At 40.4% G+C, this 19,009-nt stretch overlaps 2 protein-coding genes across 7 annotated transcripts in view; both read left to right on the top strand.

Annotated features, from left to right (window-relative positions):
* The window catches only part of LOC135496244 (PH domain leucine-rich repeat protein phosphatase 1-like), a 111,437-nt gene that overhangs the window by 14,995 nt on the left and 77,433 nt on the right, over window positions 1-19,009 (top strand). The gene's annotated exons all lie outside the window — the stretch shown is intronic.
* Window positions 980-2,068, top strand: LOC135495253 (jerky protein homolog-like). The gene has a single exon (XM_064783715.1). It carries the CDS (start codon window positions 980-982, stop codon window positions 2,066-2,068), a length of 1,089 nt encoding a protein of 362 aa, XP_064639785.1.

Genomic DNA, 19,009 nt, shown 5'->3' with positions numbered 1-19,009 from the left:
GTAAATGAGTAGGAATCTATGAGACAAAAAGGGATTTTGCAGGGTTTCATCATTTCTGACATGTGAGTGGTTTTCCAAGGCAGCCACACAATTGTCTAAGTACTATGAGATGGAAGTATTCTGCCCCATCTGTGTGATTGTCACAAGAGATACCTTATAATACACATGAAAATACTGGATATCCTCACCTCCAAGACACACAATGCTCGGGATGTACTTCTGTACATTAAAAAAGGCCCACGATAGGAGGCCTACATGTATCTAGCTGGTATTAGAAACACCCATTCCTTTGATTGATGGGTCATCGGAAATCAACTAGGCCTAATCATGTTGAGCATTCACTCTATTAAAGATTGGTTTTCATGGCTTGAAGATCGATTGCATCACGCCAATGAAGTGGAATCCCGTTCTGTAATTCAATGGGCATCGACGACACGACCTTCATTATTAACCCTTAAAAAGCAAAGTATTGGGATGAACACAAATTGTCATTGTCATTGGGAAATGAAGATCCTCCGTACTGAGGACTACATGCATTATCACGAACCGAGCATTGCCACGAACCGAGCAAGGGATGGAGGAAGAAGTTATGGAGCCGCAGCCTGCCCCTAAACGCCGTCGGCACTATTCATTAAATGAAAAGGTCAAACTGCTCACAGATTTTAGACTCCTCCAGGCAAATAATGAAAATGTTTCAGCTTTGCATTTGCAAAAGACAACAACTTATCACGGTATACGTTTTTTGGTTGGTTAAACGATGAGGGGTTCATCCTCCAGCATCAAGAGGACTCAAAGAGAAGAGGAACTGAGCAAGCGTGCTTTGAGAGAGGAATAGGTTAGTGTAATTCCTTACCGATTTTTGCTATAATGTTTCTTCAATTTTGCTTGAGGTGTTGAAACCTTTAGCATTGAAAATTGCGATGCGACACCGCTTAATTCATGCCTTTTGCCTTTTGTATTTTCAGGACTATTTCCGGAGATGGAAAGAAATTTGTACGACTGGTTTATGATGCAACGTGGTCTAGGTATGCCCATCGCAGGACGACAGATATCCCACGAGGCATTACGGTTGTACACAGAGTGGTGGGATGACCTTGGGATGGACCGTCAAGCGGTTATTTTGCGTGAGCAGCCGACACTTTCTGATTTCACCGCATCTAACGGATGGCGTTTAGGTTTCCTTAAAAGACACGGCATTACATGCCGACGGAAAACCAAGGATGACAAGCAACTTCCGGAACATGCTGATGAGGTGGTGACCAACTTTAGGAATGCATTCCACAACACAGTTCGAGATACCGCACCATCTTTCATTGCAAACCTAGACGAGACATTCGCTCTTTTCGACGCATTGCCGAATTACACATACGATACAAAAGGCAATCGCCAAGTTAACATAAAGTCATCGCGTGGGAATACACGCCTTGGATGTAGCGTAACCCTTGGCATAACCAGCAACGGAAGGAAGATGCCATGCCACATTACCTTTAAAACACCAACAATTGCTGCAAGGGAAGAGTTAAGAGCTAATCCACCGCCAAATGTCCATATCGCTCACACCGAAACTGGTTGGGTCAGGACTCAAGTCTTGCTGGATCTCATCGAGGAGATTGTAATACCATTTGTTGGGGCTGACGTACCGTATATCCATCTGTGGGACAGGGCACGCATACACCTGAATGATGATGTCGCCATGCGAGTGGTTGAGATAGGTGGTATCATTGAACTGATACCTCCCAAATGTACTCCGCTTTTACAGCCTCTCGATTTGACTGTCATGGGAAGTTTTAAAAGTAAGCTCCGTTCCAATTGGCGCGCATGGAAGGAGGCGCACACCGTTGATGGACAGTGCCCGCCCATTAGCCACCTTGATGTTGCACGATTGATTGGGGCAGCATGGGATAAGGTTCCCCCAAATGTCGTAATCGGCGGATTTCGCGCCGCCGGTATATTGGGTGATGGCAATGATGAAGATGGCGATGGTAACGGAGGACATGAACTAGAAGCCAACGATGACGAGGAGGGTGATGGGCTTGAATATCTTCCAGTGATGGAGCAAGATCAGTGACATTTGAAATAATAACTAGGATTTTTCTCCATTTTTGGAGGGGGTGTTCCTTTGTCATGTATGCTACTTATACTGTCCAGCGCGCAACAACAATACCAGAGTTATTCTTTCCATTGTGTTGTAATAATAAAATCGGTTATTAAAATTTCTCGTCAAGAATATTCGTCAAGGTTTTTTGAGTGTAGTAGTTTTTGAAACACCCCGTATAATCCTTGGGGCACACGTGTCTCTTCACCACTACAAAGGGAACGCTAAGTGTTACCCTTTATTACTCTGTGGTCGATCCATTTCCTCTCTATTGATCGGGGCTGGTCTACTGGCTATATTCGCATGCAAATCGCGGGTCGGGCCGGTGCTTTAATACGCCCTGCATAAACCCTTCACCCATTGTACCTCTCAATGTACACTGTGCTAAAACCTGGCTGTGTCTTGGAGGTGAGGATATCCAGTATACTTTGTTTTGGGGTAAGACACAAATGTTATGATAAACTGAAAATGCTGAAGTGAACACAGTCACATAGTTTACAAAATTTGGCAGATTTCCGATACTAAGACATTTAAGAAAACACAAACGAATGATTGTCACAAGACATACAATTATAATATGCGTATCAAAATATACTTTGTTCTGACTCTGAGGTAAAACACAAACGGTATGATCAACTGAAAATGCTGAAGTGAACACAATCACATAGTTTACAAAATTTGGCAGATTTCCGATACTAAGACATTTAAGAATACACAAACGAATGATTGTCACAAGACATACAATTATAATATGCGTATCAAAATATACTTTGTTCTGAGGTAAAAAGTAATGTTAATCAAAATACTTTGTTTAAAAAAAAAGATTTGTACATGTATAAAAATACAATGTAGTAAACATACATACGTTGTATGTTGACAGATTACGGAACACAAAATAAAATAATATCACTTTGATTGAGTTACAGATTTAGTAATGTGCAATAGTTTTGGGGCAGTAATGTTTTTCCTTTTCTTTTTTTTTTAACCCTTTCCTTCCCCAAATAATGGAACCTATTTCTACTGGGTTATTACTCTTTTCTGAGGGAAAGCATCCCAGAATGCTTCTTAACTCAAAGTTTGGCTGCATTGCATGCACTTTTCTGGTACTGAGGCACCCTGAAAGATGAAAAAGGGCCAAACAGGCCAGTTTCTAATGGACAATGCATAAGAGAGGAATTTGCTTAAAGTTGACACCTTCATAATTTCCAGGGAAATATATATGTGTGTTTATTCGTCAAGAAATAGTTCTGACACATGTGGTGCATTTACAGAGTTGTGCTGGGTGCTAGGTGCTTGTTTACAACGATCTATTTACATATCCGTGAAAAATCAAGGTTCAAAGAATTTAACTAGTGCACAGAAAATCAATCATTTCTGTTTATTCCCTATGATTAAACGCCGCATCCCCTACGTCTCGCATGACCATCAATTCGCTAATCTGTTCCGCTAACCTATTTTGCCCGTTCTTATCATTCACTATATAAAAAACCCTCAACATATCTCCCCAGCTGTCCACATTCTTCCTATCTAACCCATATTTTGCATACAACATGTTGGCACTTCTCCCCAGTGAAGATTCACTCCCCTGACACACAAGTTTAAAACACAAGCTGACAAATACATTCTTAGATGAAGACATACCACCCATAAAATTCATTAACCGTTTTTCTAATTCAATTTCAATACAAAAGTCGTGAACAATGCACGGTAGTAAATCATTGTGAGTCCTGTATGGTAGATTTAAAACCCGTCGCAGACACTTCCGCCACGCAACAAACAATTCCTCCATATAAGGCTTAGACAAGTCCAGAAGCTTGGAAACATATAAAGACATACAAAAACTTTTGAAAAGTGCGTACCTTACATGCGCATGGGCAAATCTGAACTGTGCCATTAACATGTTAGTTCTTTTGTACAAGTCATTTATTAAAAGCTCTACTCTTCTCCGATCAACACGAGGACCCAAAATAATACCGAGGTGTTCTTCCTCCATAGATAATAGTATCTGTGTGCCCTCAAAAAACAATGCCCTTGGTGGATCATCTAACCCAAAAACTAAAAATCTACTTTTTGATGCATTGAACGAAATATTAAAGTCAATTGAAAAACAACTTGCTGTACTCAACATTTTCTTCAACCCACGTAATGAGGGTGCAAGCAGGATTATGTCGTCTGCGTAGGCAAAGACGCCACAAAAGAGGTTACCAACATGGCACCCAAAACCAGCCTTTTTTAAATTCGCCACTAGCTCATCTATGTAAATACCAAAGAGTATAGGAGACAATACGCCACCTTGTTTCACACCATTAGAGACAGCAAATTCTGCTGAGACACATTCCCCCCATTGAACTCTCACCCGTTGTTGGGTGTATAAAGATGCCAGAAACCTTGCCGCAAACGGGCACAACCCTTTTTTAGTCAAAAGACGGAATAACTTTACAAAATGCACGCAATCAAAAGCCCGGCTAGCGTCCAGCATGACACAATATACTGCTGTGTTACAGCTTTTATTATAATTAATGACCTCATTTACAATTGAACTGCACGGCGCCGTAGAAACACCAGTCTTAAAACCAAATTGAGCATCCGAGGTCTGTAAAACCTTCTCATAATTTTTTAAGAAAATGTTGTCCATAATTTTTCCGATGATGCTACTAAAGAGATACCACGATAATTATCTGAGACATTCAAAGACTTTCTGCTGTTCTTCGGAATTGGAATAACTCTGGTTTGAACGAAACCACGGGGACAATAACCATGACTCATCATGGAACTCAATAAAAGTGACAAATACACATTCAACCTTTGACTCCCATTGATAAAAAGATCTGACATTATTTTAGGATTACTATCCGTCTTTCCGCGCTTTAATCGCCTGATCCCACCAACTACCTCTTGGAATGAAATACCATGACTGGCATCACAATTACCATCCCGACAACCACTGGCGATTCCTAAATCCAGATCCCTCTTCAAGTCATTCATCTCATTCACATTGTACGACACCGAGTTATACAAACGTTTGAATTTTTCGCCAAAGAGATTACATGTAGCCTCCATGCCACTAACTCTATCCATGCTATTTGGTTGCATAGCTCTTGTTCCCTTAACCTTCTTTACATTCTTCCAAAACTCATTTTTATCATTATTTCCGAGTGACTCGGCTAACTTATTAGCTGCAACCCTATCATGATTTGTCTTGTTTCGTTTAACTGATAGATGATACAAGGCCCTTGTATGGCGCCTTATGTCAGCGATCACCCCCAGCCGCGGCCTACCATTCTCCTTCCAGAGATTATGCCAGAACATAGCTCGTTGCCTATACTCTTTCACCTCATCGGTCCACCCGGCTCTGCCCTGGTCCTCACGTACCCCACTTTTCACATGTTTTAGAGGTATAGATTCCTCCCCAGCCGAAATGCACGCCGCAATGATCTCCTCATGAAGCCGATCAATTACCTCATTGTGCATGATACAGAATGGATCGCCGCAGCGTGTCAGGTCATCCGGGATAGCAATAACTCTCAGTTTTTCATCTAAAGCCTCTTTGTATCTCATAATGTCCTCAGGTCCTGCTTTATCCCAGTCTAGTATTTGCCTAGACTCATTTCTTACGTCCTTATTTTCATATCCAAAGACCTGAACATCAGTACTCAATACCATAGAAAGGCTGGAGTGATCTGAGGGGTTGTCAGCCCTATGCAGAGCAGTGTACTGCTCGATCCTATTAAAAACATTTTCTGAGATTATAAAATGATCCAAAAGGGAACTTGCGCCTGTGATCTTACTCTCAAATGTATATTCTACATTACATACGGCATGCATTCTTCCACAGAACAGACTCTCCCTCTCCAAAAAGTTCAACAACGCCCTAGTATTATCTGACCCGGCCCTGTTGAAGTCGGTATTCCAATCCCCTCCAATAATAACATCATTAACATTTGACATTTCTATAATTGCAGAGATCTCTTGCAGGACACCATTAAAGATTTTAATATCTTGCCCATCAGTAGGCATGTACACATTTATCAACAACGTTTCATTTTGTAAACTAGGGCTATCAACCTGCACAGCGCATACCCTCTTTGATTCCCATTGAATTGGTTTAACACATGCATCACTATGAGCGTTCCACGCGATTGCAGCGCCACCGTGTGGCCTGCCCACCAACAAAGATTCACTTGCCATACCAGTGACACCATGAATATTAATGGTACTCCCAATTTCACTACCAAGTTTTCTTAAGTTGCTCATTATACAACCAATGTTCCTGTATGACTTCCCTGTCACCCAACTTTGAGTAAAGCATAATTATGGGATGTTTTTCCCCAGAAAAGAGTAATAACACAGTAGACATTGGCTTCTTTATTTGGGAAAGGAAAGGGTTACTAAAAACAGTAAAGGAAAAAATTTTATTGTCCAAAAACATTTGCACAGTACTGTATATGTACAGAAAGCACAATAAAAACATGAATCATCATCATCATCATAAAACATACGAGTATTTGACTAAACGAAGATACTCTGCAATAATCATTGCTTGCAATAGTAAATAACCAAGTAGACGTCACTTTTATGTTATCATGTTACTCCAGTTGATGCTGCCTTTAGCTTTCAGAGGAGCAGTTCACGGATGATTTTGGCACCTTGTCCTTTAACTCCATCGCAGCGGATAGAAGGACTGAGGCCTATGCTTCCGTGAACATACAGAACCGGAAAGCAAAGGCACATTTGCGCGGGAAAGCCGACACCGACGCACAAGGGAATGTACTGCCGCTGTGCACTATCAGGAATATGTTTCCCGATTGTCTTGATAAGCATGGACTGCCAATCGATATGGAACTACTGCACGTCGAACTAACCGTGTATAATGGAACTCACATTCCACAGTTCGGTACAACCAAGATCCCATGTTAATATCGCAATGGCCCATGCGAGGACACGAAATTCTGCGTAGCCGACATGTCAGGTCCTGTCATATTCGGACTCCGAACATGCGTCAGTCTGGGGATAGTCCAGATGAACTGTGAAGTCAATATCGGCACGAAACTAACAGCATTCGCTCCAAGGAGGAATTAAAGGGAATTGTCATGAATAAGGTGGTTAAGAATGAAAGTAAGATACTCCTCACAATCATGTTGTTGGTTCTCAGGGAATTGAGTACATGACTTAATCAGGTCATTGAACTGATTGATACTTTTATGAAGGACAACTGGATAATTTGTTTCCACAATTTGTTGAAACGTATGTCCAAGTTGGTACGTTTGTGAATGCAGCAAATTCAGTTCAAGAAGAACGTGCCTGAGGGCTTGCAATGTTGCATTTCTGTAGCATTGTAGATTTTCATTTTGGATTCCAAGGGGAAGAATCACATTGGAGGAACCTGTAAAATTAAAGACTCGGAGGTTATAGAGATGTGCTACGAGTTCCACGTTATCTGAAGTAATTCAGGAAATATTCAACTAGGTTTACTTGGTAACTGAGTTTAGATCTATTTATAGTAGATGACATGCACTATATTTGCATGTACGGTAGTGTGCATTCGTTGCACAGTTATTAAAGGCATCATGAAGATTGGCATGCATCAGAGGCATTCCATATGAAATCACCCAATTTCAGAGATTTTTCCAGTACCATGTCTCCAGAATTGATTCATTTTCACACATTTTGTAGGCCATGGGGCCAATATGGAAAATCCAAAATATTAGATTCATACTCCCCTTAGTTTTCCTTCCAGAGGGGTCTAAAAAAGGGGGCGTGGCCCCTTTTCAGGCACTAGTATTTTTTGTTTCTTTGTTCTCTCTCACAAACCATTGAATATTACACCTTTATTCTTTGTTGAAGCAATTCAACTCTACAAGAGCTTCAATTCGACTTTGAGACCATTTGGGGTGCAATAGGCCTACCAGGGGGCGCGTACGACCACAAAATGTCTCTTTGCTTCAGTAATGAAAATGACCAGGAAGGAAAGGGTAAATGGTAAAATCCATGGTACCATCAGAAAGCCCACCTCAAGAAGTACCTGTGTATCAATTTTCATCTTCGAACTAGCATTCCTTCCCACTGAAATGTTGGAAGGTTAGTCCAATATGCATTATCCATTAGTTAGTTCCGGTTTCTGTCACCAGGTAAGGCAGATTATCGAAATAGTAAATGGAATAATACATTGGAGGAAACGATGAGTTTTCATATGAAGAAATGCTAGTTTGAAGATGAAAATTGGTACACAGGTAGTTCTTGAGGTGATTTACCATTAACCCTTTCTTTCCTGGTTATTTTCACTACTGAAGTAATGAGACATTTTGGGGTCGTACGCGCCCCTGGTAGGCCTATTGCATCCCAAATGGTCTCAAATTGAAGCTTTTGGAGAGTAGAATTGTTTCAACAAATAATGAAGGTGTTATCTTCAATGGCTTGGGAGAGGGAACATAGATATCAAATATACCAGTGTCTGAAAAGGGGCCACGTCCTCTTTTTAGACCCCTCTGGAAGGAAAACTAGGAGGAGTATGAATCTAAAATTTTGTATTTTTAATAGTGGCCTCATGGCCTACAAAATGTGTGAAAATGAAGCAATTATGAAGCTATGATACTGGGACCATTGGGTGATTTCATATGGAATGCCTCATCATGGTTTTGCACTGACTCTCATGGCCAGATTAGTCTCAAATTGGATGTTGAGTACCTTTCAGTAAGAAGATATTGAAGGGGATAAGAAGACAAGTATTCAGAGAAAGAAAACATGATCAATATATGTGGAAATCCGTGGTTGAATGAAATCATTAAGTGGTGAGCAACAAATAATTGTTAGTTTGGTAGCATACTAGCAGAATCAAACAATTACTTTTTCAAAACGCAGTGTACAAAGTTGGATGAAATCATTCACCTGAGCACAAGTTCAGGTAAGTGTTGAAAAGGCAATTGTTTCAAATAATAATTATTTTCTTCAATTGGTAATTGGTCGCTGCCCTGTTATTTTCAGGATGTGAGTGTGAATGTAACGCCCCTGCAAGGAGAGCGGCTTCTGATTTTGTTCATCATATGGCAACACAATGAAATCAGTAGCTGGCATACTGAGAATATTTGACGCATGATGATCAAATAGCTTTACCCATACCGCATCAGAAGAGCTGGCATCCCCGTCTTCTAATTTCACCGAAATCATATACTGTGGCACATGATTGCCGTGAATCCCATGCGTGTCACAATTAAAATACCGACCCATTGGCATTAGTGCTGCCTTCTTATGGCACTTAGGAGTGCCACATCCCAGCTGGACCTGCAACAAGATCTTTGATAGAGCGGTCCTGAAATTCTTCTGGGTCTTCAGCAAAGAAATCATAGTCGAGACTCTCAAGGTGGGAAGTGAGAGTAGCACATTCAAAATCATGGGTAATCTGAGTGGTCTTGGTTGTCCCAATGAAAACTTCATTTGAATAATGCTTGACTTTGGCATCTATAAGTTGAATGATTGTGCCAGTTTAACATTGCGACGAGCTTCTGTTTCCCACAGAGTAAGTTTCATGACATGATTGCTAATGTCGATAACACGAAGATCTCGGATATCTTTTTGCTGTGATCCTGTTTGCCTAAGCTGACCAACATCAACAATACCAACAATGACATTGACATTTGAATCTGGAGGCATCTTGCTGCACTGTTCAAGTGTAGTGCAATTAATCTTATTCAAATCAACAGATTCAACACTTGGCTCAATAACGGTGTCAGCATTCAGAAGGAGTTCAACTGGATCAGAATTGTACATTTTCTTTGAGGGCACTTGTGCCGTGTAATTCTTTATGACATAATCACCATTTTCCTTCATTTGTCTTTCGATGTCTTTGGACGCAGCACCCCAGGATATAACTCTTCTTGTTGCAGTCGGGTCTTTGACTACCGCCATATAGTATGGTGAGCCTTTCGTCGTCTGGGCAGCCTTAGTTGGGGATAGTATCTTTACTCTTATTGGTCCTGGATTCTGTGGAGTAATATTGACCAATTCTCAGATCCTGAAATAAGAAAAAAATTTCTAAATTTTTGGACTAGTATCATTGAGCAAGAAATTGCAAGTTCAGGACTCGGCATGCATGGTGTAGTGGTTAGGGTGTCTCAGTCTGGCTAGTGGTCGGACTCTGATGTTCCAGGTTCGATCTTTGGGCAGGTGCCTTTGCCTAGCTCAGCGGTGGATACAGAGGGGGGAGCCCTAGTTGTGCGCCCCCTCTTATTTTGACAAATTCTTTGATTTTGACCATTATAAATCATTGAAATTCACGAGAAAATTGATGGAAAGAACCTAGGGCGCCCCCTGTTTTCGGAGAAAACTCCATCCACCCTTGTTGCTTGCCTCACTCAAGCCAGGGTATAAATAGGTACCAGTTCGAAAGTGCCCAGGTGGAGCAGAAAATGAGCACCCCTAAGAATTACTGAAATATTTCAGGAATAGACTGAGAGTAAAGTGTTAAGTTGGCTGAGGACCTCTCCTGTAGTGACAGCTGCAGACTGTGTACTAGTACATGTATCTGTACTTTACTTTTGTTTTTATTTTTGATCGTTGCCCCCCCCTTCTGGCCAAGGCATAAATTGCAGTACATCCAATATCGAAAGGAATCTATGTCTACTGATGGTCAATTATGCGTACATGAACATATTTTGAATTGATTCCACCCTTCTCTTCGGAATGTCTGGAAGCCAAAAACAATTGACGGACAGACAGATGGTAAAGGTGATGAGCCAAGTGTTGTCGGAAGCTGAAACTGAAATTGATGGGATAAACAGTAAAATCTGATTTGAAAAGCATTACTCACCTTTTCCAGTTGGTGTGTTGGTGGCACCAGACATTTCTTGATCTTGAAGAACATCTGAAAACGTACGAAAACATCAAAAGTAGGCCTATATACTGTTTAACTGAGCGATTTCAGGAGTAGACGTTATTTCCCTTCAATTGAGTATCACACTTTTGCCACCTGCACATGCCAACCGAACATTTGCCACTGAATTTTGCCCAGCCGGACATTTGCCAACCTATCCAAAGATTTCAGACCTAAAGCCCCGAACTTCTAAAGCCGAAGGGCTTGTTATTTCTAATCTTTGGCCCCCTATTGGGCAAGACGTGAATTGCAGTACACCCAATATTGAAAGGAATACTGATGGTCAATGCGCTGCACATGAAAACTTTGTAGCAACTCCACTTCTTCTCTTCAAAACATCTGGAAACCAAAAACAATTGATGGACAGACAGATGGTACAGGTGACGAGCCAAGTCGTGCTGAGGGCTGAAAAGGAAAATACATAGGACACACAATAAAATTGGATTAAAAAGTAGTACTGACCTTTTTTAGTTGGCGTGTCGTTTGCACTGGAGGACATGCTAGTAGATCCACTCAATTCTTCTATATCTAGATCATGAAGAACATCTGAAAACATTAAAATGAAAGAGTGCTGGGAATGTATTGAAGTGAAATGAGATTTGATGAGTCATGAGATTGAGATATATCATCAGGCCACATGCTCGAGTACTCCATAGCCACACTGTTGATGAAAATTGGCCAAGCAGATTTCGAGATATCAAAATTCACAACGCATTATTCAATTAGAATCCATGCGTGACAGAACAAAGGCCTACTATTGAGAAGGGAGGATCTTTTCATGGATTATGTTCCAGTGATCTGCAAGAACTAAAATAGAACTTTCCTCAAGACGTGCAATATGACATGTATGAAGAAAATGAAATTAAGAATACAAAATAATGATTCTATCAGCCATTCCCCCTGCTGCAATAGAATAGGGCCTTTGCCCTGCCCAATGCATTTTACGAAGGAGGTGGCCTCGCCACTTCATAATGAAGGTGTGTTAGAAAAAAAGAAATTAGAGTAGTTCTGATGCTGGCACACATGTTGAAATGTTGACGTTCGCAATAGCAAATCAGAGCAAATCACCTCCATGTGGATTGTTTATAAGTAAATGGTGATTTTATTTGCAGCTTTTTCAATTTTTTCGATGGGCTTAAAAATGAGGTATTTAAAGGAACCAGTTTTGGACCCACCTTGCACTGAGGGCCAATGTACAGACATGGGCATAGGCCTACAAATTTATATGTTAAAGCATATGACAAATTTGTGGCCATTCTAGGAGTTTTATTAGATATAATTCTATACTGAAGTATGGTGACTTAACAGCCAGCATGGCCAAGAAAAGCGATGTAAGAGCGTGTTGAAATGACATGTTATTCATATCACATGACTTTTCCATTCATCAATGGTTTGAAAAGCTTTATGCCACTTGCACAGCCAATTAGGCCTATTAGCAATTTTGGTGGTGTGAGGTGGGGACAAAACCTCACAGCAAGTTGGTTGGAGGAGTTGTGTGTGTGTTGATTTAGTGGTATATATGCAAATCAATCTATTTGCGCTCCATTGGAATATTTTGGCACTTTGTACTCCTCATGACCATCACACTCACTCACAATAGGCTGTTCTGGCCAAAACCGATGTGCATATAATGTCTTATTGTGATAGAATTTCTCGATCAATGTTTAAATTGCCCTGTTCGGTTGTAACGAGAGAGCATTAGTGTCATTTTGAGATCCTAACCATTACAATCTTCAGAAAACTACGACCGCCAGGTAGGGGTTGAAAAGTGGTAATTTCATTCAAAAATTTAGGAAATCCAGGATAAAGGTTTTTTTGGAACTGAACTGTTTTTGGAGACACTTATTCTTGAGAAATCTGTCGTCTCAAGATATGTTCCAGACATTTGTTTCGTCAACTTTCTCAGTGCATACATTATGAAAATCATATGATCTTTACCACTCGGTCTCGAAGGTGAATCGTCATGACTGAGCATTTGTATGTATTAAATCATGGTCCATATTTCGAAATTATCTAATGGCATTCGAGGATACTTCACCCTTGTACAAAGAACATCGTAAGCGGTTCAATCTGTACCTTTTTGTCAACAAATGCCAGTGGACCTGCAAACAATGTACTCATCGTCCATCATACATACAACAGTACTATACTTATAACATTCGCCATATGACATCGTAATATTCAAACGTACAGTCTAGCTCATATTAATATCAACACCTACAAGTACTTCATACGATATTTCGCCAACTAATGGACCAAATTCAATGCGGTGTTTAGCATATTGTCAGAAATTTTATTTCCTAATCATACATTATAGCAGGAATGTGACTGTATAAGTTTTTTTTTTCGTTATGTAATCGGCCATTTAAAAAACCCTTACAAAAAACTTTTTAATTTCGACTTATCTTTGAGGTCTTTTTCTTTTGAATGATGAAACACAAAATTCTAAGAATCTTGGTCTTTAGTTCATTAAAATCGACCAATCAAAACTCTAGATATGGTAGTTTTAAGAGAGCGCACTTCGATCAAAACAATAGGCGTGAATAGGTGTGTTCTATTGGAATGGCAAAGCATTGTGTTGTCTATACAAAGCGTCCCATAAAATTGCATTTATTTTATTATATCTCCATCGCCGCTTGTTCGATTTTGATTAAATAAAAACTAAAGATCTTAGAATTGTGTGCTCTAGCTGTCATCTTTCAAAAAAGTTCGAAATAAAAAATATTAGATAATGACTGATTACATAATGGAAAACATGTGTCATTACCTTTCCGTCATAATGGTTTATTAGCAAACAAAATTTATAACAATATGCTAAAAACCGTAGTGTATTTCGTGCATTAGTGTGAGAGATATCGTTTGAAGTAGGTGTTGATGTTAATATGAGCTTCACTGTACATTACCAGTAACAAGATGATACTGTGTGTGTCTGTACGCGGGTAACGTGAGGTTAATTATGATGATAATTCATTTCTGTTGATCTTGGAAGGCCTATTTCTCTTTAGACTACATAAACAATCATTTCTATCAAAGAATGTCGAAAATTATCTGATCATGACTGTGATGTCGGTTGGCCAACCAAAAAATAACCAAAAAACAGACTACACTTAAAAAAATAAAGGGGGATTATGGGGATTGAAAACGTAATTTACAAATTACATATTCTCTTTACATCAAGTGTAGACTCCCCATTTGGGTATTTTTATATTCGCCACATTGACGACTTATATGTTGCGCCAAAAGCAAATGAAAATTCATGAAGCCAAAAACAGTAACATAGGATTCATGATCAATGAACAAGGCTGCAATCATACGCCCACTGTTTTAAGGATATTTGTCGCGTTCACTAAAATTTCGGATCCATACGGTGTATCAAATGTTGTTGCATGTATATCAAAGTAAAGCAAAGCAGCCAATTTTATCACAAATGACATGTTCTATTAACAATATTAGGTACAGTGGAACCCCGGTTGGCGACCACCCCGGTAACGCGACCACCCCGCTAACGCGACCACGATTCTCCGGTCCCGAATGGTTTCCTCTCTAATTACCATTAAGAGACCCCCGCTAAGACGACCACCCCGGTAACCGGACCGCGACCACCTGCTTGGCCGGTCCCAAACTGAAAATCAACCCCGCTAACCCGACCACCAGGCCTAATTGCCGTAATCATGTAATCGGTCGCGACCGCGGCATAGTAATTAGCACCTCGCTGCCAAGCTTTGTTGAGACGGGGACAATGGCCATGGGAATACATATGAAAACCAAAAATACAATGTGATTTTGCAGGTATGATCAATTGTATAAGTGTAAATGAATAAATAAACTTTCCTTTTCTAACGTTTTCATGGTTTGTTTTCATTACTGAGCCAGTTCAGTACCAGACATGCGCACTCAGCAGCAGCAAAATCATGTGATTTGCGTTATTTGCATATGAACTTATAATAAACGGCGGGTAGTTTGAAGACCACACTTATGACAATAACAAGCTTGCGAGACGTTTGAATGTTTTATGATATGGAGAACTTGGTTGATTTACTACAGTATCATTTTATATCTCTTTAAATATTTTGACTGAAAATAGATTTGATTAAAACTGTAGCATTACTCAACTCACCATTCACGTGGAATCATACGACAAGTTTACTTCAATCGTCACAAACACTAAACAGTCGGGTACATGGAGGATGATTCACCAAATTGCCCGCAAATGCGTCACGTCGGAGACAAGACCACAATTGATTTTTTAAGCCTTTTAGCAGTTAAATTGTCAATGTTTGACCGCGACGCATCAAAGAACGCGTGGTGTTGTGAATCTGAAATTTAGATTATGTTATTCCGGACAGTCGGGCAAGTAAATGGTGAAAAATAAAATGGTGATTGACCACGGAAATTTTTTTTTAATCGACAAATTAGACAGACTTTGATATTTCCACTCTTTTCAGCCAACTGGCAGAAAAAACTCAAAACACGCCCCCTATTACCCAATTAGCAAAATTCGAAATTAATTTTTTCATCAAATAATTTCTTTATATCTGTAGACTTGCCACAACAAATATTTTTTCAATACCTCTCCAAATATGTACTTGAGAGTAAAAACATGCACTCGTCTAATAGATAGGCCTGGACCCTCCAACCTATGAATATTCATTAGTGGTCTTGTCTCGTCGGGCAGATAATGAAACTTTGTGGATAAAATGAGTTACAAAATTACCTTTTCTAACTCATTCTGAGAATGTAACATGTAATTTTATCGACGAACTGTTCTTGCAAGGCATGATAACAAAACTTTGGAGCGTGCATCATCTCAATCAGGCAGCGTTGCTATGGTAGTACAGCGTACACACGCCATGCAGTCGGCAATTTTGGCGGGAAAAATAATCATGTATTTCGTCTGGGGATTCCCAACCCCGGTAACGCGACCACCCCGGTAACACGACCACTCCGACCACGGTCCCATGAGTGGTCGTGTTACCGGGGTTCCACTGATTTGCTACTTTCAAATTGTTCGAAATCACCAGCGGCACTAAGTTGACAGGTTAAGACAAAGAGGTTTTACCCCTCGTACAGTAAGAGAGTTGACTTCCTAATCAAATGGAGCTAAGATGCGGATTTTGACTCCTGCAGAAGCCGTACCTACTCCTGTCTATGTCACCCATGCATTTGATTTATGTCTCAAGAAAGACTGGTCGTACAGCGCTCGAAGAGGAAGCAAAATAGGGTTAAACCCGATAACATCATTGTGCAATTCGTGCATTATTCACCATGTCATGTACATTTTATATAAAGCCTTATAGCTGTAATGCGTACATTCATGTAATAATCAAGGCCGTGTTTTAGGGCTTCTGATCACAATACTTCCCGGGTACTAGTCTATTTCATCATCCTAATCATACTGTCTCATGATAGTGTGAGGGATTAGGCCTGTCCACTGTCTCCGAAATGTACTCATCATGCGAAAAAAGTTGTTGTCAAAAGTATGTTCGAAAAATTGTTCTTCTAAAAATAAGTGTTATTTGTGTTTTTATGCGCACTTTTTGTAGCGTGTGGAAAATGGCTGCTGATGATTTGAAGCGAGTTATGTTTTGATCCTTGAACAGTTCTGATGGGTTCGAAACGGGAATAAATATTCACGGTAGTGGTATTAAACAGGGTCACATGATCGCAGGCTCGATTTTAATGTATCATATGCATGAACTGCAGGTGCAATGGGCGCCAATACTGACAAATATAATGTGCTTGAATATCATGTCCACTCTGGAGAACGTGGAGGGATCTAAAATACTCATAATTTCATTTTTTTTCAATTACACGATCCCGGACTAAGGCACAGCGCATAATACTCTATCTCCGGAACTATAACATCTGACAAAGAAAAGTCACTAGGCCCACCTTAATGCTGAATATTCATCACCCTAGCAAAAGTATATTATAGAACAAGGCCTATCAGTCATACCTGGTCAAATCGTAGAAGTTGATGTCTCGGCCTAGGCTGGTCAGTGTTGATTACGACAAACTTCTTACGTCTTATTTCATGTCATACAACCAGAAATAAGCAGGTCATTATTGTATTAGTCATGGTGAATATTATTGACTGTTTCAGGGTGGAGATATCTCGTGTTATAGTTAAGGAGATAGAGTATATCGAATGGACTACTACATGTATGTATTCCTGTGAGGTTCTGCATTACCAGACAAGGAGAATGGTAGATCTACACATACATCGAAAAATCACTATGTCGCTATGTATGCTTTGTAAAACCGCAGCGTTGCATATATTGGCCTTTTAAGGCCAACACTGTCTTCTAACGAGATCATTCGGATAATATCAACGTTTATTTTGAAAGATGGCACTCTACATTCCGCGCTTCACTCTATTTATCAATAAGGTCACCCTATAGGAATGTTTGTTTCGCCTTTTGATGCCCCGGACAAACATTCGGGCACGGCATTATATAAATATTGCCTGCTACGGAGGGTTAAACATGCCGAATGTCGCCCCGCCGGGAGGCAGTGTCTCCGAGACAATACCACCAATGAATATTCAATGGTTGGAGGGCCCAAACTTATCAATTAGACGGGAGTATTTTTTCAACTATCGAGGACATATTTGGAGAGGTATTGAAATCCTATTTGCTGTGGGCAGTCTACAGATATAAAGAAATTATTTGATGAAAAAAAATTAATTTTGAATTTCGCTAATTTGGCAATACGGAGCGTGTTTTGAGATTTTTCTGCCAGTTGGCTGGAAATAGTGGAAATATCAGTGTCGATTATCAAAAAATTTCCGTGGTCAACTACCAGTTTACTTTTCACCATTTACTTGTCCGACTGTCCGGTATATCACATCAACATTTCAGATCACAACCCCACGCAGTATTTGATGCGTCGCGGTCAAACATTGACAATTTAACTGCTAAAAGGCTTAAAAAATCAATGGTGGTCCTGTCTCCTCCCGAGGCTTTAATATTTATTATGTCGCACCAAAAGTCATTGTTTTCTTATAAGAATAGGCCTACACCTATTCGGGTAACTGTTAAAAAACGGCAGGCGCGGCGGGCACACTAGTTTCACCATCATCCAGGAGATGACGCATCAGTTGATATGGGCTATTTACGTAGAGATGCCGACGTCGGGGGAAATACTGGTCGCGGCACATACCAACTTATATGCCTTCAAAACTTGACCGAAAAGCTCGTGATGCCAGTGTGTATTTGGCAGTATCGTATGATTGTCAATTTTGCCACGAGAAACGGCACACTCTTGGCATATTATATAATTATTACCCGCCACAGAGTGTAACATGCCGAATGTCGTCACGCCGGGAGGCATGACAAAATCGTCGACCGGTTTGAGCGGGACGCATTGCGAATACCACACGGTCACGTGGCGTGTATCAGCAAATCATATTCACAGAATCTTACTTGAGGTATGAGATTATGCTATGGCCCGTCGATGGATCATGTCACTATCGTCGATGACATATTATTATCCGTTCACATTTATTTTCGTCAATCACCAGACAAACGCCTCGGTCAAGTGGTTCCAATTTTTGGGGGATTATTTGGGACGACGAAGAAAAGGGTGCTTCGAAAACCCCCACAGCAGCCATATTGAATTTGTTTTCCGTCGATTTCAGGGGAAGGTTTCATCTGATCGAGCCAAATTTTCTTGTGTCTGTTGAAAGTCATTAGCGGGAAGGTCCCTTGCGGAAAGGAGCTGCGCAATCTGATGTATCCAGCATGGCGGCCATGGCAGCCATTTCGAGGAGAATCTGTCATCTCATCAAGCCAATCTTTCATGTGTGCGTTGAAGTCACTAGGGAAGCTTCCATTCAAAAATCTGCGCGATCTGATATTCAATAAAGCTGTCAGGACCAGGATGGCTCATTTTGTCGAGTTAACTTTCCTCCTTTGTCTTTCAATTCTACTCCTGTCAGCCAATCACTGAACACACATTGTTCATGTTGTTCATCGTGCCCACGGACAGGCCTCTGAAAATAAACAACATACAGCCATTTTTAAAGTCGTATTACACTCCATAGTACT

The sequence above is a fragment of the Lineus longissimus genome, chromosome 11, assembly GCF_910592395.1.
Source record: "Lineus longissimus chromosome 11, tnLinLong1.2, whole genome shotgun sequence".
Lineage (NCBI taxonomy): Eukaryota > Metazoa > Nemertea > Pilidiophora > Heteronemertea > Lineidae > Lineus > Lineus longissimus.
Note: the sequence above shows the minus strand (reverse complement) of the source record. Positions and strands in the feature narration are given on the sequence as shown.

Excerpts from the sequence above, each read along its gene's own strand:
- LOC135495253 (XM_064783715.1), top strand. The coding sequence starts at position 980 with ATGGAAAGAAATTTGTACGACTGGTTTATGATGCAACGTGGTCTAGGT.